The sequence below is a fragment of the Bubalus kerabau genome, chromosome 4, assembly GCF_029407905.1.
Source record: "Bubalus kerabau isolate K-KA32 ecotype Philippines breed swamp buffalo chromosome 4, PCC_UOA_SB_1v2, whole genome shotgun sequence".
NCBI lineage: Eukaryota > Metazoa > Chordata > Mammalia > Artiodactyla > Bovidae > Bubalus > Bubalus kerabau.
Window position 1 is genome coordinate 55,368,721 of NC_073627.1, and position 25,157 is coordinate 55,393,877.

The window sequence follows — 25,157 nt, forward strand, 5'->3', positions numbered from 1 at the left end:
GCTTAGTTCCCTGACCAGGGATAGAATCCATGTGCCCTGCATTGCCTGGTAGATTCTTAACCATTGGATCACCAGGAAAGTTCCGATAAATCTGTTTTAGAAATTGGCTACAATGTGGCTTATTGTTTTGGACTTATTGTACTTGGCCCATTGTGGATGTTCAATAAATGTTTGTGTAAAAACTGATAAACAGAAACTTCAGTTAAATAGAGTTGAGAGACCAGAAGGGGGAGCTTTCAAACGCTGTAACAATCACTGAGCCCAATAGAAAGAAGTCTCCTCTTCTTTCCTGGCATGGTCTCAGACAATGAAAAGCTATGGCCTCTGTTTACTGCAGACTTCCAGCCTCATTTCTCTCTCTAAATACATTCTTTTCCTTTCCCACAGGGGACATGCATATTGCTAATGGTGGGTGCAGGCGCTGAATTGCAATTCTTTGCTGATCCTGAATAAAGCCAGCTTTCCTGGAGAAATATTTGGCTATCTATGTTCAGTTCAGTTCAGTTCAGTCATTTAGTCGTGTCCAACTCTTTGTGACCCCATGAACTGCAGCACACCAGGCTTCCCTGTGCATCACCAAATCCTGGACCTTGCTCAAACTCATGCCCATTGAGTTGGTGATGCCATCCAACCATCTCATCCTCCGTCTTCCCCTTCTCCTCCTGCCTTCAATCTTTCTAAGCATCAGGGTCTTTTCCAAGGAGTCAGTTCTTCTCATCAGATGGCCAAAGTATTGGAGTTTCAGCTTCAGCATCCGTCCTTCCAATGAACATTCAGGACTGATTTCCTTTAGGATTGACTGGTTTGATCTCCTTGTAGACCAAGGGACTCTCAAGAGTCTTCTCCAACACCACAGTTCAAAAGCATCAATTCGTTGGCACTCAGCTTTATAGTCCAACTCTCACATCCATACATGACTACTGGAAAACCCATAGCTTTGACTAGGTGGACCTTTGTTGGCAATGTAACATCTCTGCTTTTTAATATGCTGTGTAGCTTGCTCATAGCTTTCCTTCCAAGGAGCGAGCGTCTTTTAATTTCATGGCTGCACTCACCATCTTTAGTGATTTTGGAGCCCCCCAAAGTAAAGTCCGTCACTGTTTACATTGTTTCCCTATTTATTTGCCATAAAGTGATGTGACCGGATGCCATGATCTTAAGTTTTTTGAATGTTGACTTTTAAGCCAACTTTTTCACTTTACTCTTTCATTTTCATGAAGAGGCTCTTTAGTTCTTCGCTTTCTGCCATAAATGTGGTTGTCAGCTGCGTATCTGAGGTTATTGATATTTCTCCCAGCAATCTTGATTCCAGTTTGTGCTTCATCCAGCCCAGCATTTTCATGATGTACTCTGCATATAAGTTAAATAAGCAGGATGACAATATACAGCCTTGACATAATTCTTTCCCAATTTGGAACCAGTCTGTTGTTTCATGTCCAGTCCTAACTGTTGCTTCTTGACATGCATACAAATTTCCCAGGAGGAAGGTAAGGTGGTCTTGTATTTCCATCTCTTGAAAAATTTTCCACACTTTGTTGTGATCTACACAAAGTTTTTGGCATAATCAATAAAGCAGAAGTAGATGTTTTTCTGGTATTCTCTTGCTTTTTTGATGATCTACGGATGTTGGCAATTTGATCTCTGGTTCCTCTGATTTAGAAATAATCCAGCTTGAACATCTGGAAGTTCATGGTTTACGTACTGTTGAAGCCTAGCTTGGAGAATTTTGAGCACTACTTTGCTAGCTTGTGAGATGAGTGCAATTGTGCAGTAGTTTGGACAATCTTTGGCATTACCTTTCTTGGGGATTGGAATGAAAACACCTTTTCCAGTCCTGTGTCCACTGCTGAGCTTTCCAAATTTGCTGGCATATTTTGTGCAGCACTATCACAGCATCATCTTTCAGGATTTGAAATAGCTCAACTGGAATTCCATTACCTCCACTAGCTTTGTCTATAGAAATGCTTCCTAAGGCCCACATGACTTTGCATTCCAGGATGTCTGGCTCTGGGTGAGTGATCACACCAAATGCTTATCTTCGTCCTGAAGATCTTTTTTGTACAGTTCTTCTGTGTATTCTTGCCACCTCTTCTTAATATCTTCTGCTTCTGTTGGGTCCATACCATCTCTGTCCTTTATTGTGCCCATCTTTGCATGAAATGTTCCCTTGGGATCCCTAATTTTCTTAAAGAGATCTCTAGTTCTTCCCATTCTGTTGTTTTCCTCTATTTCTTTGCAGTGATCACCAGGGAAGGCTTTCTTATCTCTCTTTGTTATTCTTTAGAACTCTGCATTCAAATGGGTATATCTTTCTTTTCTCCTTTGCCTTTAGTGTCTCTTCTTTTCACAGCTATTTGTAAGGCCTCCTCAGACAACCATTTTGCCTTTTTGCATTTCTTTTTCTTGGAGATGGTCTTGATCACTGCCTTCTGTACAATACCACAAACCTCTGTCCTTAGTTCTTCAGGCAGTCTGTCTATCAGATCTAATCCCTTGAATCTATTTGTTACTTTCACTGTGTAGTCATAAGGGATTTGATTTAGGTCAAACCTGAATGGTCTAGTGATTTCCCCCACTTTCTTCAATTTGAATCTGAATTTGGCAATAAGGATTTTATGATCTGAGCCACAGTCAGCTTGTGGTCTTTTTGCTGACTGTATAGAGCTTCTCCATCTTTGGCTGCAAAGAATATAATCAATCTGATTTCAGTATTGACCATCTGGTGATGTCCAACACACATTCTTGTGTTATTTTAAGAGGGTGTTTGCTATGACCAGTATGTTTTCTTGGCAAAACTCTGTTAGGCTTTGCCCTGATTCATTCTGTACTCCAAGGCCAAACTTGCCTGTTACTCCTGGTATTTCTTGACTTCCTACTTTTGCATTCTGGTCCCCTATGATGAAAAAGACATCTTTTCTGGGTGTTAGTTCTAGAAGGTCTTGTGGGTCTTCATAGAACTGTTCAACTTCAGCTTCTTCAGCATTACTGGTTGGGGCATAGCTTAGATTACTGTGATATTGAATGGTTTCCTTGGAAATGAACAGAAATCATTTGGTGATTTTTGAGATTGCACCCACTTTGGACTGTTTTGTTGACTATGAGGCTACTCCATTCCTTCTAAGGGATTCTTTCCCACAGTAGTAGATACAATGGTCATCTGAATTAAATTCATCCATTCCAGTCCTTTCTAGTTCACTGATTCCTAAAACGTCGATGTTCACTCTTGTCATTTCCTGTTTGACCAGTTTTAATTTATCTTGAATGGCTGCGTGGGGCTGGAGTGACTGTGAGGAGATACCCCTCTTCCAAGAGCAAAAAAGCCCCAGCAAGATGGTAGGCTCTGGAGCAAAAGAGAAGGGCAAAGGAGAAGCCTCACAAGATGGCAGGAGGGATGAAATCACATTTAGAATCAAACCGCATACTTGCCAGAGACGATCAGAGGGCTCAAACATACCTTGTGTGCACCAGGACCTAGAGACCCCACAGAGACTGAGACAGAACTGTGTTTGAGTATCTCCTGTGGAGGTTTGGTTTATCAGTGGCCTGCTGCAGGGGCAGCAGCTCTGGGTGCAGTAGACCTGGGTGTGGCATAAGCCCTCTTGGAGGAGGTCGCCATTAACCCCATCATAGAGCTGCCAGAACTTACACAGAGTCTGGGGAAACAGACTCTTGGAGGGCAAAAACAGAACCTTGCATGCATCAGGATCCAGGAGAAAGGAGCAGTGACCCCACAAGAGACTGACCCAGACTTGCCCATGAGTTTCTAGGAATCTCCACTGGAGGTGTGGGTTGGCAGTGGCCTGCTTAAGGGTTGGGGGCACTGACTGTAGTAGTGTGTACATGGGATCTTTTGAAGGAGATCGCCATTATCTTCATTACCTCCACCATAGTTTGGCCTCATGTCCAATAACAGGGAGGGAACACAGTCTCACCCATCAACAGAAAATTGGATTAAAGATTTACTGAGCATGGCCTCACCCATCAGAATAAGACCCATCTCCCCCCCCCCCCCCCCCCCGTCAGTCTCTCCCATCAGGAAGCTTCCATGAGCCTCTTATCCTTCTCTATCAGAAGGCAGACAGACTGAAAACCACAATCACAGAAAACTAACCAATCTGATCAAATGGACCATAGCCTTGTCTAACTCAATGAAGCTATGAGCCATGCTGTGTAGGGCCACCCAAGACAGACGGGTCATGGTGGAGAGTTCTGACAAAACGTGGTCCACTGGAGAAGGGAATGGCCAACCACTTCAGTATTCTTGCCTTGAGAACCCCATGAACAATATGAAAAGGCAAAAAGATAGGACACTGAAAGATGAACCTACCCAGGTTGGTAGGTATCCAATATGCTACTGGAGATCAGTGGAGAAATAACTCCAGAAAGAATGAAAAGACAGAGCCAAAGCAAAAACGACACCCAGTTGTGGATGTGACTGGTGATGGAAGTTAAGTCCGATGCTGTAAAGAACAGTATTGCATAGGAATCAGGAATCTTAATTCCATGAATCAAGGCAAATTATAAGTGGTCAAACAGGAAATGGCAAGAGTGAACATTGACATTTTAAGAATCGGCAAACTAAAATGGACTGGAATGGGTGAATTTAAATCAGATGACCAGCATATCTACTACTGTGGGAAAGAATCCCTTAGGAGAAATGGAGCAGCCATCATAGTCAACAAAATAGTCCAAAGTGCAATCTCAGAACAACAGAATGATTTCTGTTCATTTCCAAGGCAAACCATTCAATATCACAGTAATCCAAGCCTATGCCCCAACCAGTAATGCTGAAGAAGCTGAAGTTGAACAGTTCTATGAAGACTACAAGGCCTTCTAGAACTAACACCCAGAAAAGATGTCCTTTTCATCATAGGGGACTGGAATGCAAAAGTAGGAAGTCAAGAAATACCAGGAGTAACAGGCAAATTTGGCCGTGGAGTACAGAATGAAGCAGAGCAAAGCCTAACAGAGTTTTATGAAGAGAACGCACTGGTCATAGCAAACACCCTCTTCCAACAACACAAGAGAATGTGTGTTGGACATCACTAGATCGTCAATACTGAAATCAGATTGATTATATTCTTTGCAGCCAAAGATGGAGTAGTTCTATACAGTCAACAAAAAGAAGACTGGGAGCTGACTGTGGCTCAGATCATGAACTCCTATTGCCAAATTCAGACTTAAGTTGAAGAAAGTAGGGAAAACCACTAAACCATTCAGGTGTGACCTAAATCAAATCCCTTATGATTACACAGTGAAAGTGACAAATAGATTCAAGGGATTAGATCTGATAGATAGGGTGCCTGAAGAACTATGAATGGAGGTTTCTTACATTGTACAGGAGGCAGTGATCAAGACTATTCCCAAGAAAATGAAAGGCAAAATGGTTGTCTGAGGAGGCCTTACAAATAGCCATGAAAAGAAGAGACACTAAAGGCAAAAGAGAAAGATATACCCATCTGAATGCAGAGTTCCAAAGAATAGCAAGGAGAGATGAGAAAGCCTTCCTTAGTGATCAATAAAAAGAAATAGAGGAAGACAATAGAATGGGAAAGACTAGAGATATCTTCAAGGAAATTAGCGATCCCAAGGGAACATTTCATGCAAAGATGGGCACAATAAAGGACAGAGATGGTATGGACCTAACAGAAGCAGAAGATATTAAGGAGAGGTGGCAAGAATACACAGAAGAACTGTACAAAAAAGATCTTCATGACCCAGATAATCATGATGTTGTGATCATTCACCTAGAGCCAGACATTCTGGAATGTGAAGTCAAGTGGGCTTTAGGAAGCATCACTATGGACATAGCTAGTGGAGGTGATGGAATTCTAGCTGAGCTATTTCAAATCCTAAAAGATGATACTCTGAAAGTGCTGCGCTCAATATGCCCACAAATTTAGAAAACTCAGCAGTGGCCACAGGACTGGAAAAGGTCAGTTGTCTTTCCAATCCCAAAGAAAGGCAATGCCAAAGAATGCTCAAACTACTGCACAATTGCCCTCATTTCACACACTAGCAAAGCAGTGCTCAAAATTCTCGAAGTCAAGCTTCAACAGCTTCAACATGAACTGTGAACTTCCAGATGTTCAAGCTGGATTTAGAAAAGGCAGAGGAACCAGAGATCAAATTGCCAACATCCGTTGGATCATCCAAAAAGCAAGAGAGTTCAGAATAACATCTATTTCTGCTCTGTTTACTACACTAAAGCCTTTGACTTTAGCATGTGGAAAATTCTTCAAGAGATGGTACTACCAGACCACTTGACCTGCCTCCTGAGAAATCTGTATGCAGGTCAAGAAACAACAGTTAAACCAGACATGGAACACAAGACTGGTTCCAAATCAGGAAAGGAGTATGTCAAGGCTGTATATTGTCACCCTGCTTATTTAACTTATATGCAGAGTACATCATGAGAAATGCTGGACTGGTTAAGCACAAGCTGGAATCAAGATTGCCAGGAGAAATATCAATAACCTCAGATATGCAGATGAAACCCCACTTATGGCAGAAAGTAAAGAAGGACTAAAGAGCCTCTTGATGAAAGTGAAAGAGGAGAGTGAAAAAATTAATTTAAAACTCAACATTTGGAAAACTAAGATCATGACATCTGATCCCCTCACTTCATGGCAAATAGATGGGGAAACAGTGGAAACAGTGGCAGACTTTACTGGGGGCGGGTCTCCAAAATCACTGCAGATGGTGACTGCAGCCATTTAATTAAAAGACACTTACTCCCTGGAAGAAAAGTTATAACCAACCTAGACTGAAGTGACTTAGCATGCGTGCACGCATTGGAGAAGGAAATGGCAATCCACTCCAGTATTCTTGCCTGGATAATCCCAGGATCAGAGGCGCCTGGTGGGCCACCGTCTACGGGGATGCACAGAGTCAGACACGACTGAAGAAACTTAGCAGCAGCGGCAGACAGCATATTAAAAAGCAGAGACATTATGTTGCCAACAAAGGTCCATCTAGTCAAAGCTATGGTTTTTCCAGTAGTCATGTATGGATGTGAGAGTTGGACTATAAAGAAAGTTGAGCTCCAAAGAATTGATGCTCTTGAACTGTGGTGTTGGAGAAGACTCTTGAGAGTTCCTTGAATGCAAGGAGATCCAACCAGTGAATCCTAAAGGAAATTCGTCCTGAATATTCATTGGAAGGACGGATGCTGAGGCTGAAACTCCAATACTTTGGCCACCTGTTGAGAAGAACTGACTCCTTGGAAAAGACCCTGATGCTGGGAAAGACTGAAGGGAGGAGGAGAAGGGGAAGACAGAGGATGAGAGGGTTGGATGGCATCACCAACTCAATGGACATGAGTTTAAGTAATCTCTGGGAGTTGGTGACGGACAGGGAAGCCTGATGTGCTGCTGTCCATGGGGTCGCAAAGAGTCGGACATGACTGAGTGACTGAACTGAACTGAACTGAATTTACCTTGATTCATGGACCTAAGATTCCAGGTTCCTATGCAATATTGTTCTTCACAGCTTCAGACTTTACTTCCATCACCAGTCACATCCATAACTGGGTGCTGTTTTCACTTTGGCTCCATGTCTTCATTCTTTCTGGAGTTATGTCTCCACTCTTCTCCAGTAGCATATTGGGCACCTACCGACCTGGGGAGTTCATCTTTCAGTGTCCTATCTTTTTGTCTTTTCATACTATTCTTGGGGTTCTCAAGGGAAGAATACTGAAGTGGTTTGCCATTTCTTTCTCAGTGGACCACATGTTGTCAGAACTCTCCACCTGACCTGTCCATCTTGGGTGGCCCTACATAGCATGGCTCATAGTTTCATTGAGTCAGACAAAGCTGTGGTCCATGTGGTCATTTTGATTTAGATCAGCATTTATTTGCATAACTGAAAGTTATCCTTTTTAAGAGTAGAAGAGCAATAAAAGGCAGATTGGGTACACCTCTATGCTCAATGCTGAAGATACAAATATAAGACATATGTTCTCTTCTCTAGGCTGATGAGGAAAACAGACCTAGAAACACATAAATGCACTTCCGAGAGGAGATAGCTCTACCAGGGGAATGCTCAAATGTTTAAAGGCTGAGCAGCTAACCATGACTGAAGAGAAGAAAGACTTTGGAGCAGTGATGACATTTAAAAAGAGAAGTTCAAGTGTGTTAGCAGACAAAAGAGGGAAAGTGTGTATCTGCCAGGAAGAACAGAGATCCAGAGCTGAAATGGGACAGCATACACTCCATGAACCCTGAAAGCCTCAGTGAGGCTGGAGCACAAGGTAAGAGGTGGGACATTAGGGGGAGAGCAGGCAGGGATCACTCTGCATAGAGTTAAAGAACCAGGCTCATACATTAAGGTTTTACATTCAGGGAGGTGAGAACACGTAGAGGAGGTTTGCAGAAGAGTGACCTGCAGACCAGGTCTATGTGGCAGCAGGGAGGAGGAGAGAGGGGAGAGTTGAGAGGATGGACATAGTGGTTTATAGCTCCTTTGTTTATTTATACCCTCCTGTTTCAGAGAAGACTTAATGAAGGCAGTTAAAGGTTTATACCTGTCCTGTGTTTGGGACTCAGGCCATCTGAGCTTCAAAATCATCAAAGATGTGAGGCTGTAAAGAGCTAGAGGAGAAGGGGAAAGGGAGATGGGAGCCAAGAAGGAAGGAGGAGGATAAAAAGGTAATTAAGAAAAATCAAGAGTGAAAGGTAGTGAGCCAAGAGGGACCCACAACTCAGTGATATCAGGACACGTAGTGAGTCTGTGATGCCCTGGGCCTCTCCCCTCCGAGCCAAGATGCTTCATTCTTCATTATGGTGTGTGTCCTGACACATCTAAGGGCTGGAGGTTATTATTTACAATAGTCAGAAGATGGAAGTAACCTAGATGTTCATCAACAGATGAATGGATAAAGATGTGGTACATATATATACAATGGAATATTGCTGCTGCTAAGTCGCTTCAGTCGTATCCAACTCTGTGCAACCCCATAGACGGCAGCCCACCAGGCTCTCCATCCCTGGGATTCTCCAGGCAAGAACACTGGAGTGGGTTGCCATTTCCTTCTCCAATGCATGAAAGTGAAAAGTGAAAGTGAAGTCACTCAGTCGTGTCTGACTCCTAGCGACCCCATGGACTGCAGCCTACCAGGCCCCTCTGTCCATGGGATTTTCCAGGCAAGAGTACTGGAGTGGGTTGCCATTGCCTTCTCTGACAATGGAATATTACTCAGGCCTAAAAATGAAATTGGGTCATTTGTAGTGATGTGGTTGAACCTAGAGTCTGTCATATAGAGTGAAGTATGACAGAAAGTAAGTCAGAAAGAGAAAAACAAGTATTGTATATCAACAGATATATATGGAATCTAGAAAAATGGTACTTATGAACCTATTTTCAGGGCAGGAATAGCGAGACAGATGTAGAGAACCAGCTTGCGGACCCAGATTGGGAAGGAGAAGGTGGGATGAATTGACAGTAGCATTGACATATATACATCACCAAATGTAGACTAGGTAGCTAGTGGGAAGTTGCTGTATAAAACAGGGAACTCAGCTTGGTGCTTTGTGATGACCTAGAATGGTGGGAGGAGAAGGCAATGGCACCCCACTGCAGTACTCTTGCCTGGAAAATCCCATGGATGGAGGAACCTGGTAGGCTGCAGTCCATGGGGTCGCGAAGAGTCAGACACGACTGAGCGACTTCACTTTCACTTTTCACTTTCATGCATTGGAGAAGGAAATGGCAACCCACTCCAGTGTTCTTGCCTGGAGAATCCCAGCGACGGAGGAGCCTGGTAGGCTGCCGTCTATGGGGTCGCACAGAGTCGGACACGACTGAAGTGACTTAGCAGCAGCAGCAGAATGGTGGGAGGGTTTCCCAGGGGGCGCTAGTGGTGAGGAGGCAGCCTGCTAATGAAGCGATGTAAGAGAAGCTGATTCCGTCCCTGGGTTGGGAAGATGCCCTGGAGGGGAAATGGCAACCCACTCCAGTACTCTTGCTTGGAGAATCCCATGGACAGAGGAGACTGGCAGGGTACGGTCCATAGGGTTGCAAAGAGTCAGACACGACTGAAGCAACGTAGTGCACACACATGCACGCAGAAGGGTGGGATGGGGGAAGTAGGAGGGGGAAGGCTCAGAGGGAGGATATATATGTATACTTATAGCTGATTCATGTTGATATACACCAGAAATCAACACAACATTGTAAAGCAATTATCCTCCAATTTAAAAATAGATTTTTTAAAAAGGCTGGAGGTGAGGAATCAGGTAGAGAGCCATTTCTTTCTCCTCCTGCGTCTCTTGCCTCTACACGGGGAAGAGAAAGCTTTTCCAGAAGCACCCTGGCCAACACACTGTTGTAATTTTCATTCCTGGATCACATGAGCAAATCTAGCTTCTAAGGATTGTGGGAAAATGAACACATGAGGGGGGACAAACAAGGAGGAAGTGGTTGGGAATGGCTTTGAATAGAACCCCAAGAAGAAGGCTATCTTGTTTAAAGCACCTGAATAGGGAATTAATATGATGAAACAGAGGCGAGAGACTGTTAAAAGTGACATGAAGTCTGTCTTACAGTAAAACCTCTTCTAACAGTGGAGGTCACGAAATCAAAAGTATGTAAATGAGAGAAGGAGGTCAGGTAAGAATTAGAGCTACTGATCCATCACTTTCCTCATCAGTTGAGCATCTAAGACAAAGATAGGAAATCAACATTTTTCTTTGCAGAAACAACAACTCTAGAAAAATAGACCTCTGTGTATTGGCACTTGGGTCTCCTCCAATAAAGAGCTGATTTCCACCAGAATCCCTAAGGTAAAATCTAAAAGCTTCAATACATTGAGGTACCAATTAGTATTTTATTGCCTTGCTCTTAAACATAGATAGCCAGGAATCACCAGGAGTTTAAGAAAGGCTTCTAACAAAGAGAACAAAAGAAAATAAATAGAAAAATTAATGAGAAGAAAACTGAAAAGACCAAGGAAATAGAAAAGTTTATATGTAATTAGCATGCTTTGAAAGAAGCAAGAATATATTTCTGTCCTCTGAGTAAGAAGCAGTTTTAAAAAATAAAATCCAATACTAAAATGAAAGATTGATAACCCTAACACAAAAATAAAGAAGACAAACTACAAACTGAGAGAAATTATAATAAATATAGACAATACTAAACACTGACAATAGATCAGTAACCAAGTTATATAAGAACTTCTACATTAAAAATAAAAAGCTAGGACTTCCCTGGTGGTCTAGAGGCTAATATTCCATGCTCCCATTGCAGGGCCTGAGTTCAATTCCTCATTAGGGAACTATTCCTCATTAGATCCTACATAATGCTACTAAAGATTCTGCACAAGGCAATGAAAATTAAGGAAGATCCCACACGCAGCAACCAAGACCCAGTGCAATAAATAAATGTTTTTAAAAAATCTTCCAGTTTTTAAAAAAAAGACTGCAGTGACATATCATTGTTTATTCACTTAATTGGCAAAAGTTAAGAAGTCCAACAATATTAACAATTAGGAGTATGTGAATCAACCTCAGCAATGCAGCTGACCGTGTACTTTGGTACAACTTTGGAAAACAGTTTGGCACTACTTTGTAAAAGTAAATCTTTGAAGATCTCACAATTCAGCAATTCCATTTCAAGGTATTTAATCCATAGCTCCTCAACATAACAACTGAAGACAAGTAGAACATTCAAAAGAGTGTGGTTCCAAGAGTAAAAACTGGAAACAATCCAAATAAACTTATTCTTACAATGGAATATTACACAGCAGTGCATATGAATGAAATATAGCCAAACAAAGCAATGTGGACATTTAGAAAGAATGTTGAGTGAAAAAAAGCAAATTCTAGAATATTCTGTGCAATCTTTCATTTGTATAAATCTCAAAAAAGCAAAACAAAGCAATATACTGAATATGTTAATATGTGATAAAATTATTTTTATAAGCAATGGAATGATAAACACTAAATTCAAGAATGTGGTTTCATCTCCGAAGAAGTGATGTGATGGAAAGCACCTATAGCCAGGTATAAGTTATTAGTACAGGCTGGTTCTTGAACTGTAGCATATTCATGAGTGTTCATATAATATAATATAGTATTTTATACCTTAAAAGCATTTTATACATAATCTTTCACTTGTTATAATTACTTATACTGTATTAAAATACAGAGAAAAACAACATTCATATAATTTCAAGTTTTCAAATTAAATAAAATATATGGTACAATGTTTTCTCACAGTAGTTTGGGTCAGATATTAATTCTAGCAAGTGTGTTGAGGAAAATGTTACGAGGCTAAGAGACCTCAGGTATCTCATTCAGGGTCATCCTTTGGTAAGTGATGGGTTAGGGTCTTCGATTGAAGGCTTAAGACTCAGAGTGCTGAGCAGTTTCCAACAACCCAGACTCACACTTAAATGGGGTACTAGGTAAAGGGGTCAAAATAGAAAAAAACAGAACTGCTCTTCTGGGGAAATTCTGTGATCCTAAGAAGAAACAGTCCACCAAGAAGGCAGAAAGGAGGGTGGGACTTTTCAGAATGTTTCTGTGACAACACATTCTCTCATTATAGGAGTGTTCAAACAACCATCAGAAACAAAAATAAGGATACTATCCATTTTCCTAAAAATCTGAATATGTTGCTTAGGTTCACTGTGCATTTACTTCTATGAGGACCGTCACAACACATCCAGAAAAGGGCAGACACTGCAGCTCTCTCTCCACTTTACAAGTAGAAAACAAGGCCAAAGTGATGTACCCACTGTCATTCCCTTGTACAATCCAACTGATGTGAGTGCAGTCTCTTCAGTGCTGCCTGCATCTCCTGGTTCATCAGGGTGCAGATCATGGGCAAGCATGGGGTTCTTGACCATGTGGCTGCTGGATACAGACTGGACCATGGAGAAGGAAGAGAAGGGCCCGGAATAGAGGTAGATGCTTGGAATGAAGACCATAGACACCAGGAAAACAGGGGTGGTACAGGTGGAAGCTGCCTTCCTCCTTTCCTGCCCTGAGTGGGACCTCAGCATCACTAGGATGACTGAGTAGGAGACCAGGAGGAGGAGGAAACAGATGACATCAGCATCCCACTGTTGCAGATCATGAGGAACGCCAAGACAGAAGTGTCGGTGCAGGAGAGTCTCAGTACCTGTGGAACATCACGGTAGAAGTTATCTAGGACATTGGGGCCACAAAAAGGCAGTGGGAGCATCAGGACCAGTTGGGAGATGGAATGAACAAAACCTACCATCCAGGCTGTCGCCACCAACCCCACACAGAGCTGAATGCTCATGATGGTGACATAGTAGAGGGGCCGGGAGATGGCTATGTAATGGTCATAGACCTTCATAGAAAACAAGGTCATGACACCTCCCAGAAAGTGGAGAAAGAAGACCTGAGCCTCATAGCCCTGGTAGGAGATAGTCTTCTTCTCAGCGAGGAAGTCCACCAGCATCTTTGGGGCAGGGACTGAGGAGAAACAGACGTCTATGACTGCCTAGTTTCACAGCAGAAAATACATGGGTGTGTGGAGCCTGGAATCAGGTCACTGTGAACATGGTGAGGTGGTTTCCCATGACAGTGGTTGTGCAGACCAACAGGAACACCAGAAACAGGAAGAGCTGGAGCTCCTGAGTCTGGGAGAGCTCCAGGATAAATTCTGATTTACCTGAGAGATTCCCTGGTTCCATGGTATCTTCTCCATACATCTAAAGAAAACACACCAGGAGAGTGATGCCTTATTGCTCAGGAGCTCACTCAAATTGAGTGTCCAGGTCTTGATGATGGATTTTCATGTGCAGATAATAATACCTGGGGCTGACTTAATGGTCTTGTCTCTGGAGAGTTCACTAGTTGGTTCTGAAATATATATTCATCAGGGGCTTCCCAGGAGGCTCAGTGGTAAAGAATCTGCCTGTCAATGCAGGAGACACAGGAGAGGTGGGTTCAATCCCTGTGTTGGGAAGATCCCCAGGAGGAGGAAATGGCCATCCACTCCAGTATTTTTGCCTGAAAAGTCCCATAGACAGAGGAGCCTGGCAGGCCACAGTCCATTAGGTCAAAAAGAGTCAGACATGATTGAGCAGCTGAACACAAACACAAGTATATATTCACAAGATAGCTTAACACTATCCAGAGACACATGAGACCTGCCTTTCAAAGATTCAGTGTTATCTACTGGTGGTAAGACACTTGGAGTTCGACAGACCTGCAGTTAAATTTTTATTTCCTTGATATATGACCCTGGAGAAATTACTTAACCTCTCTAAGTTTCCACATTTGTATGGTAGGAATAAAAATGACTTTCTTTATAGAATTGTCTAGAGGATTAAATAAAATAACACACAAGGTCCCTACAAGAGTGTCTGGAATAATAAACGGCAAACACTTTCCTCTGTGTAGTCTCCTACTTTAAACCATCCTCCCTTCCTTGAAAATCTAATATATTTTGTACCAAAATTTTTTATGCAACAGTTACCACATCAAAATGTTAAGGAACTTTTTGTGTTTCTGTGTTTTCCATCCATAATTCAACTAAACATTTGCAGAGGGATAAATATGCATCTTAAATTTTATTTGTGCCCTACAGTATCCATCTTTTCTGATAGTCAATACTCAAAATCTTTTGACTGCCATGTGGGTGAATATCTATAGGGAATGCCTTCCTTCACAGGTGTAGATGGTCCCTTACTGGGTGAAGTAACAGAATATGTGGTGTGTGTGCTGCAACATGAGATGGGGGAGAGAGATTGTCTGGGTTAAAAAAGGGGTGATGGATCTTGTATGAAGGGGAATGGAAGAACTCTTCTTAGTGAAACTAGAATTTTAGAAGATGTTACTGAATATAAGGATAGAAGAGAAAGGAAGATGTTGATATAAGAGAAATAAAATAGACAAAGCAGTAAAGAGGGGGAGATTAAGAGGAAGGGAGAGGAAGGAAGGGGAATGTAAAGGTAGAGGGGAGGGGCAGACTGGGAATAAAGATGAAGGAGGACATGGAGGGTAAGAGATAGAGGTGACAAGTGAGGGTTAAGTAGCCTCCTCACTTCCCTGCCTGGTCTCTTTCCACCCCCTTACCTGCCTCCTGCAATCTGTTATCCAATAGGGGGTCATTTTAGTCTCATCCTTCCGCTTCCATCTGCATCCGCTTTGCTCCATCTTCTATGTCACTGTCATAGAGACCTTTCGAAACTGGTATCTGACCACCTTGCTTGCTCATTATAATCTTTTAATAACTATCAAGGACTCACAGCTTAAAACTCAGAATCTTAGATGTATATTAATATCTACAACTATGCTTCTGGGATTTAAAAAAAAATTCTACATTTAATGATGCTGATATTGGCTTTATATATTCACAGGTGATGTTTTAGGTACACACAAATTTAGACTTATTCTATCTTCTCATTGTATTTCTCATCCAATATTATGAATTATCCCTATTTATTATTTTAAAAAATGTACTTTTCTAATATTAGTCTATCTGCATTGGCTATTTTGTGGGTTTTTTTTTTTTCAATTTCTTTTTTTTTTTTGCTTATTTATTTATTTTTTTCATACATGATATTTTACATGTTTCAATGCCATTCTCCCAAATCTTCCCACCCTCTCCCTCTTCCACAGAGTCCATAAGACTGTTCTATACATCAGTGTCTCTTTTGCTGTCTCGTACACAGGGTTATTGTTACCATCTTTCTAAATTGCATATATATGCGTTAGTATACTGTATTGGTGTTTTTCTTTCTGGCTTACTTCATTCTGTATGATAGGCTCCAGTTTCATCCACCTCATTAGAACTGATTCAAATGTATTCTTTTTAATGGCTGAGTAATACTCCATTGTGTATATGTACCACAGCTTTCTTATCCATTCATCTGCTGATGGACATCTAGGTTGCTTCCATGTCCTGGATATTATAAACAGTGCTGTGATGAACATTGGGGTACACGTGTGTCTTTCCCTTCTGGTTTCCTCAGTGTGTATGCCCAGCAGTGGGATTGCTGGATCATAAGGCAGTTCTATTTCCAGTTTTTTAAGGAATCTCCACACTGTTCTCCATAGTGGCTGTACTAGTTTGCATTCCCACCAACAGTATAAGAGGGTTCCCTTTTCTCCACACCCTCTCCAGCATTTATTACTTGTAGACTTTTGGATCGCAGCCATTCTGACTGGTGTGAAATGGTACCTCATAGTGGTTTTGATTTGCATTTCTCTGATAATGAGTGATGTTGAGCATCTTTTCATGTGTTTGTTAGCCATCTGTATGTTTTCTTTGGAGAAATGTCTATTTAGTTCTTTGGCCCATTTTTTGATTGGGTCATTTATTTTTCTGGAATTGAGCTGCAGGAGTTGCTTGTATATTTTTGAAATTAGTTGTTTGTCAGTTGCTTCATTTGCTATTATTTTCTCCCATTCTGAAGGCTGTCTTTTCACCTTGCTAATAGTTTCCTTTGAGGTGCAGAAGCTTTTAAGGTTAATTAGGTCCCATTTGTTTATTTTTGCTTTTATTTCCAATATTCTGGGAGGTGGGTCATAGAGGATCCTGCTGTGATGTATGTCCGAGAGTGTTTTGCCTATGTTCTCCTCTAGGAGTTTTATAGTTTCTGGTCTTACGTTTAGATCTTTAATCCAATTTGAGTTTATTTTTGTGTATGGTGTCAGAAAGTGTTCTAGTTTCATTCTTTTACAAGTGGTTGACCAGATTTCCCAGCACCACTTGTTAAAGAGATTATCTTTTCTGCATTGTATATTCTTGCCTCCTTTGTCAAAGATAAGGTGTCCATATGTGCGTGGATTTATCTCTGGGCTTTCTATTTTGTTCCATTGATCTGTGTTTCTGTCTTTGTGCCAGTACCATACTGTCTTGATAACTGTGGCTTTGTAGTAGAGCCTGAAGTCAGGTAGGTTGATTCCTCCAGTTCCATTCTTCTTTCTCAAGATCGCTTTGGCTAATCGAGGTTTTTTTGTATTTCCATACAAATTGTGAAATTATTTGTTCTAGCTCTGTGAAGAATACTGTTGGTAGCTTGATAGGGATTGCATTGAATCTATAAATTGCTTTGGGTAGTATACTCATTTTCACTATATTGATTCTTCCAATCCATGAACATGGTATATTTCTCCATCTATTAGTGTCCTCTTTGATTTCTTTCACCAGTGTTTTATAGTTTTCTATATATAGGTCTTTAGTTTCTTTAGGTAGTTATATTCCTAAGTATTTTATTCTTTTCATTGCAATGGTGAATGGAATTGTTTCCTTAATTTCTCTTTCTGTTTTCTCATTATTAGTGTATAGGAATGCAAGGGATTTCTGTGTGTTGATTTTATATCCTGCAACTTTACTATAATCATTGATTAGTTCTAGTAATTTTCTGGTGGAGTCTTTAGGGTTTTCTATGTAGAGGATCATGTCATCTGCAAATAGTGAGAGTTTTACTTCTTCTTTTCCAATTTGGATTCCTTTTATTTCTTTTTCTGCTCTGATTGCTGTGGCCAAAACTTCCAAAACTATGTTGAATAGTAATGGTGAAAGTGGACACCCTTGTCTTGTTCCTGACTTTAGAGGAAATGCTTTCAATTTTTCACCATTGAGGATAATGTTTGCTGTGGGTTTGTCATATATAGCTTTGATTATGTTGAGGTATGTTCCTTCTATTCCTGCTTTCTGGAGAGTTTTTTTTATCATAAATGGATGTTGGATTTTGTCAAAGGCTTTCTCTGCATCTATTGAGTAATCATATGGTTTTATTTTTCAATTTGTTAATGTGGTGTATTACATTGATTGATTTGCGGATATTGAAGAATCCTTGCATCCCTGGGATAAAGCCCACTTGGTCATGGTGTATGATCTTTTTAATGTGTTGTTGGATTCTGTTTGCTAGAATTTTGTTAAGGATTTTTGCATCTATGTTCATCAGTGATATTGGCCTGTAGTTTTCTTTTTTGTGGGATCTTTGTCAGGTTTTGGTATTAGGGTGATGGTAGCCTCATATATTTATTTTTTTACTTTACAATATTGTATTGGTTTTGCCATACATAAACATGAATCCACCACTAATTACTGACACACATGTTTATATTTATCATCTTAGTTTTTGTTTGCTATTAGTTTCACAGATTAAAAAAATTTTTTTAATAAAATAATCTCTATAATTTCTACAGTTCCCCATCCTGAACCCCCCCTCCCACCTCCCTCCCCATCCCATCCCTCAGGGTCATCTCAGTGCATCAGCCCTGTCTCATGCATCGAACCTAGACTGGCAATCTGTTCCACATATGATAATATACATGTTTCAATTTTTTTGGATCTTTTTTCTTGTTTCTTTTTGGATAAATAAAGTAGTTTTGACTATTAAAAAGACAAACAAACAACTCAGACTCTTAGAAGCTGCCTAACATGTATTGTGGGTTAATTCATGGTTCAAAGACATGCTTACACATGTGCATGCAACTCCCTCTCAGTGGGTCACACCAAGTTCTAAAACATAGGCTCCATCTACCTTTCTTATCAGTATCTCTTTTACCTGGGAACTGATGGCTAGTCCAGAATCCATGGTGTCTCACATATGCCATATGTTTGCTTATTTCTGTAGCTTTGGTAATGCATTCTGTTCCCTGAAATACCTTCTACTACCTTCTCAGCCTTGAAGTCCTCAGATATCACCTCTGTGACTCCTCCATTTCTCGCATGCAGAATTAATCCATTTCTCTGGGTTCCAGTTCCAATAACATTTTGTAAGTACATTTGTTACAACTTGTATCATATTTTTCCTGTTCTTTCTCTTAACTAGAATGTAAATTCAATAATTTAGTAGCCCCAGCACCGATAATAGCAACTCTGACTTAGCACTTGCTCAAATATGTTCCTATTCTAATGTATTAGGAGATAATTATGTGATCTTGTTCAATGAAACCATGTGATAAATTGTGGGGTGTATCACCTTATTCTTTGTTCTCAGCATCTTCCCTCCAAATCACAAGACCAAGTGTTTCTTGGTGGTTAAAGCCTGGTTTTCACTTGCCACTTGAGGAATCAGTTTTGAATGCCTTGTAGCCTCTGCATTACACTGGAGGTTATCCTCAGACTTTAGACTGACTAGCATGGAGTCCATATCATTTGTTTATTCTCTACACTCTCCAACAAGTTTCTGGATGCTTCTTACAGCTGCTCTATATGCAGGTGAGAAAATCCTAGTTTCACACCTTCCTTCAGTCCAGAATAGAAAAGAGTCATCAGGTCATCTGTCTTCTTCAGTTCAGTTGCTCAGTCATGTCTGACTCTTTGCGACCCCATGAATTACAGCATGCCAGGCCTCCCTATCCATCACCAACTCCCGGAGTTCACTCAGACTCACGTCCATTGAGTCAGTGATGCCATTCAGCCATCTCATCCTCTGTCATCCCCTTCTCCTCCTGCCCCCAATCCCTCCCAGCATCAGAATCTTTTCCAATGAGTCAACGTTTTGCATCAGGTGGCCAAAGTACTGGAGTTTCAGCTTTAGCATCATTCCTTCCAAAGAAATCCCAGGGCTGACCTCTTTCAGAATGGACTGGTTGGATCTCCTTGCAGTCCAAGGGACTCTCAAGAATCTTCTCCAACACCACAGTTCAAAAGCATCAATTCTTTGGCACTCAGCTTTCTTCACAGTCCAACTCTCACATCCATACGTGTCTACTGGAAAAACCATAGCCTTGACTAGATGGACCTTTGTTGGTAAAGTAATGTCTCTGCTTTTGAATATGCTGTCTAGGTTGGTCATAATTTTTCTTCCAAGGAGTAAGCGTCTTCTAATTTCATGGCTGCAGTCACCATCTGCAATGATTTTGGAGCCCCAAAAATAAAGTCTGACACTGTTTCTACTGTTTCCCCATCTATTTCCCATGAAGTGATGGGACCAGATGCCATGATCTTTGTTTTCTGAATGTTGAGCTTTAAGCCAACTTTTTCACTCTCCTCTTTCACTTTCATCAAGAGGCTTTTGAGTTCCTGTTCACTTTCTGCCATAAGGGTGGTGTCATCTGCATATCTGAGGTTATTGATATTTCTCCTGGCAATCTTGATTCCAGCTTGTGCTTCTTCCAGCTGTACATTGTCTGTCTTCTTAGAGATCCTTTATCTGCAGGATCAGTTTCCCAGCCAGTGCCCACACATCACCCATACAATAAGGAGAGTGACCCTAGGAGACAAGAGTATATCCTTGGGGAAAAACTACTGGACTCCCTAGTAGGACAGGGAGCAGGACAAGGTCCCTTCCCTCTCTAGCCTGGGTTCCCCAACCACCCACAACATTGTCCTCATAGCCATATCATTCAAAGTATATAAAGATTTGGTCACTAAAGTAGAATATCCTGCAGAATATCCAAGAAGTATTTGGTCAAGAAAGACCCAATCCAGCAAAAGAGACACAGATGTATAGAACAGTCTTTTGGACTCTGTGGGATGGGAGAGGGTGGGATGATTTGGGAGAATGGCATTGAAACATGTATAATATCATATAAGAAATTAATCGCCAGTCCAGGTTCAATGCAGGTTACAGGATGCTTGGGGCTGGTGCACTGGGATGACCCAGAGGGATGGTACTGGGAGGGTGGTGGGAGGGGGGTTCAGGATGGAGAACACGTGTACACCCGTGGCGGATTCATGTTCATGTATGGCAAAACCAATACGATATTGTAAAGTAATTAGCCTCCAATTAAAATAAATAAATTTAAATTAAAAAAAAGAAAGACCCAATCCAAAGTGCAGGTAAATATGTACTTTGATGACAGAAAATATTTAGAAACTTAACAAATGGTATCATTTCCAAAATACCACAGTGGGGAATGAGGCAGAGAGCAGGGAGGAGAACAAATGTAATATTTCCAGATTTGACATAGAAATGTTGACCACTCGTCAGAGATATTCACCCATAGAAGAGGAACTCTCTAAGTTTTCCCTTGTGATGGTGAGATACTCTGAGTTTCAAATCCTACCCGTATCTCCTGCCTCAAAACTTGGAGTCAGAGGAACCATCTCCTGGCCAAGCTCTGCCCCTCACTTGCTGTTCATCACTGAGCAAGTCTTTTCTCATTGAGTTTTCTTATTTGTAAAACTGTATAATACTACCATATCTTCTGTCAGTTTTGTAAGAATGAGAGAGAAGTCTGAAAGTAACTAACAAAATAGCTGACACAGGAAAATGTCCATAGAAATATTACTTTAATTTCAACTGTAACACTCCATAAAGACTTTCCTCCACATCTCACATGGAAAATAAAGGTTCAGTGAGAAGATCTGTCATTTAAAATCAACCTATGTTAAGTTCACTCCCTACTGGAAATCACTAGGCGCTTGCCTAATCTCTTCACTGCTGCCTGCATCTCCTGGTTCCTCAGGGTGTAGATCATTGGGTTGAGCATGGGGGTCATAACCGTTTGGCTGATGGACACAGCTTTGTCCATGGGAAAAGAGGTAAAGGGCCGGGCATAAATATAGATACAGGGAATGAAGACCATAGACACAACAATGATGTGAGTGGTGCAGGTGGAAGCTGCCTTCCTTCTCGCCTGCCCAGAGTGGGACCTCAACATCACCAAGATTTTTGTGTAAGAGATCAGAAGGAGGAGGAACCAAATGAGGACCAGCATCCCACTGTTGGAGATCATAAGGAACTCCAGGAGGGAGGTGTCTGTGCAAGCAAGTCTCAGCACTTGTGGAATATCACAGTAGAAATTATCTAGGATGTTGGGTCCACAGAAAGGCAATGGGAACATCAGAATCAGCTGGACAATGGAGTGGACAAAGCCTCCTACCCAGGCAGCCACCACCAGCCCCACACACACTCGAGTGTTCATGATGGTGATGTAATGGAGGGGCTGGGAGATAGCTATGTAGCGGTCAAAGGCCATCACTGAGAGGAAGAAGACAGTCCCACCTCCCAGAAAGTGGAAGAAGAAGATCTGGGTCATGCAGCCCTGGTAGGAAATGGTCTTCTTCTCAGCAAGGATGTCCACTAGCATCTTCGGGGCAGTGACTGAGGAGAAGCAGACATCTATAACAGCCATATTTCTCAGCAGGAAATACATGGGTGTGTGGAGCCTGGAATCAGAGGTCACTGTCACCATGATGAGGAGGTTCCCCATGACAGTGGTGGTGTAGACAAGCAGGAACACCAGAAACAAGAAAAGCTGGAGTTCCTGATACTGTGAGAACCCTAGGAAGACAAATTCTGATACCCGCGTGAGATTCCCTGAATCCATGGTGTCTTCTCCATACACCTAAGGAAAACACACCAGAGACAGACAGGCATGAAGTTGTTGCTTGCCCTCTTAGTGCTCAAGGGCTCAATTCAGTTGTCCAAGTCAATGTGATGGACATTCTCATGTACAGATGACAATACCAAGTGCTGACTGAATGACTTTGTCTCAAACACTTTACTAGTTTTTGCTGGGATACACATATGTGAGTTATCTTAAAGCCATCCAAAGACACAAGCCATCTGCCTTCCCAAGATTCAGTGTAATCTCGTGGTGGGAAGACACTTAGAGTTCAATAGAACCAAAATCATATTTCAGAGCTATTTCCTTGAGATTTGGACTTGAGCAAATTACTTAATCTGAGTCTCAGTTTCCACATCTGAAAGAAATACATTTTCTTTATAGAATTTGGCTAAGGGATTAAATAAAATAACATAAATTTCATAAACAGTATTTGGAATAATAAATGGTAATCACTGTCTTCTGTGCAGTCTCCCAGTCCACAGCAGCCTCGACTACATTTTTATGCTAGTCATTTTTCCTTTTAAAAAATTTCTTATGTTTTATGCACTTTGAAGGTTACTTTCCATTTACAGTTAATAGAAATAATGGTTGTGGCATCAATTATTTTTCATGCAACAGTGAACACATCAGAATGTGTTAATGGACTTTTCATGTGTCTGTGTTTTTCCTTCACAATGCAACCATAATGTGCTAGACACATAGGTCTTGATTTCCCAGTTTAACTGTGCCCTGCAGTGCCCACAGTCAGTGGTTAATAAGTACCTGGTGTTAACTGCTAGGTGGGTGAAAAGCTATTGGGGTTCAGGACATGTGAAGGAGCCTCTGGCCACAGTGGCACACCTGCGACATTCCATTTCTTTCCATTCCCTGGGTAGGTGACAGTTACTGGATGAGGCTCCCCAGATTATAGTGGGAAAGTGGCAAAGGGGTAGCTATTTCATTAGTGAAGAAATAGACAAATACATTGTTTGAAGGAGACAGAGCTCTTCTGAAAGGACAGCAATTTCAGATGGTAGTAGTATTGATCCAAGGGTAGAAGAAAAAATTATTTAAGTAAAAGAAAGAAATAAACAAAGAATTCAGAGAGAAAGAAAATCATAAGGAAGGAAGGAAGATAGGGGAATATAATGGTGAAAGAAGGAGACAGGAAAGGGTGGTATGGCAGGGGAGGGAGTGGGAACAAAAATGGAGTCAGAGGGCAAGAGATAGAGGTGACAGGTGAGGATTAACTGCCTTTCCCATGCCTTCGGCTTCCTCTCAATCTCCACCCACTCTCACTTGACCTCCTGGAATCCATTCTCTCTCAGGGATCACTCCCTTTTAATTTTTCCCTTTCTCTTTCATTCCAGTACACCTTCTACACAGCTGTCCATGAGACCTTTCTAAATACTGATCTGATAATGTCCCCCTCTCATGTCTATTCTTTAGTGATTCCACCAGGGCCCCTTAGGAACCACATTTAATATTTTGTGGATCAAGTCAGGGTAGAAACACATACATATTCAAGCAACTTGGCATGTCACACAGGGCTCTAAATGTAAGCACCATCTGCTTTCTAACCAGTAACTCTGCCTCCAATGAACCACTAGCTCTTTAATGAATTATAGTCTTAAACATGCTGCATATTTCTTTCCATGTTTATTTCTTACAATTCTTTCCATCTTCTCAACCCTAGAAAATATTCATGTGAATGTGACCCTCTCTGTCACTCTTCTCACTCTTTCTCCCACTCAGAACAAATTCCCCATTTTTCAAGTTCTTAAGCATTAAAAATCAGTCATCCCTTGTGGCTTAGATAGTAAAGAATCTGTCTGCAATGCAAGAGATCAGGTTTGATCCCTGGGTCAGGAAGATTCCCTGGAGAAGTGAATGGCTACCCACTCCAGTATTCTTGCCTGGAAAATTCCATGGACAGAGGAGACTGGCAAGCTACAGTCCATAGTGTCACAAAGAATAGGACATGACTGAGTGACTAACATATACTCGCACGGGCACACACACACACACATATCTGAAGCAAGCCTCTGTTACAGGTTTATCATCATTCATTTTTGTCAGCTTCTCTCCTCAACCAACTATGTCATAATTTCAATATGTTGGTAATCGCAGAACTTGGAACAACAACTCTGATACAGCACATGCTCAATAAATATTATCAAATTAATGTATTAAGTAGGTGATTAATTATGTGGAGATTTAAAAAGTGATTTTACTTATCCTCCATTCCCTGTCTCATAAGGCCAGATCTATACTTGGTTGGTAAAAGTACTGGGTTTTACATGCAACCTGAAACAGCTGTTTTAACAGTACATCCCTGCTCCCAAATTTCTTCTCAAGGCTCTTCTCAACATTAGACTTAGTACCATCAAGTCTAGGTCACTTTTTAATTCTCCTCACCCTTCAACAAGTGTTTCTAAGAACCTATCATTGACCTATCTGAGGGTGTGGAAACCCTCAGGCTCTCACCTTCCTTCAGTCCCAGATGGGAGAAGAGAGTTCATGTCTTACACTTTCTGGGAGACTCTCTCCATACAGCCTCAAAGTTTCCTGATCTCTGGCATCACTGACACACATAAGTCATGACCCTGGGGAAGAGCGCGTATTCCCAGGGAGAAATTATTGGACTGATCTAAGTAGGCAGAGCTGAAATGATCCCACTGGGGGCAAGGGAACAAGGGGAGCTGTTAAAAAGTTTCTAAGCATCTCAAAAACACTTACTATTTGAGAGGGCTGCCTTGAGGACAAAAAAGTAAGAAAAACAAAACAGAATCAAACACACCACACATACAAGCAAAAGAAAAGAAAAGCCAACAGGGACACTGAAAATTATAGAGATTCATGACATATAAGATTAGGAGATCAAAAGTTGAAAAACCAGATTCTCTGAAAGTTTCTGAGATTTTTGGAAGGACTCATTTCAGA

The 25,157-nt window shown here is 41.3% G+C and overlaps 1 protein-coding gene and 1 pseudogene across 1 annotated transcript; both read right to left on the bottom strand.

Moving 5' to 3' along the window:
* Positions 1-12,741: 12,741 nt before the first annotated feature.
* On the bottom strand, positions 12,742-13,666 carry LOC129651418 (olfactory receptor 4D2-like; annotated as a pseudogene).
* A 7,612-nt stretch (positions 13,667-21,278) lies between these two features.
* On the bottom strand, positions 21,279-22,214 carry LOC129651419 (olfactory receptor 4D1-like). Its single transcript, XM_055580148.1, has one exon. It carries the CDS (start codon positions 22,212-22,214, stop codon positions 21,279-21,281), a length of 936 nt encoding a protein of 311 aa, XP_055436123.1.
* Positions 22,215-25,157: the final 2,943 nt, after the last annotated feature.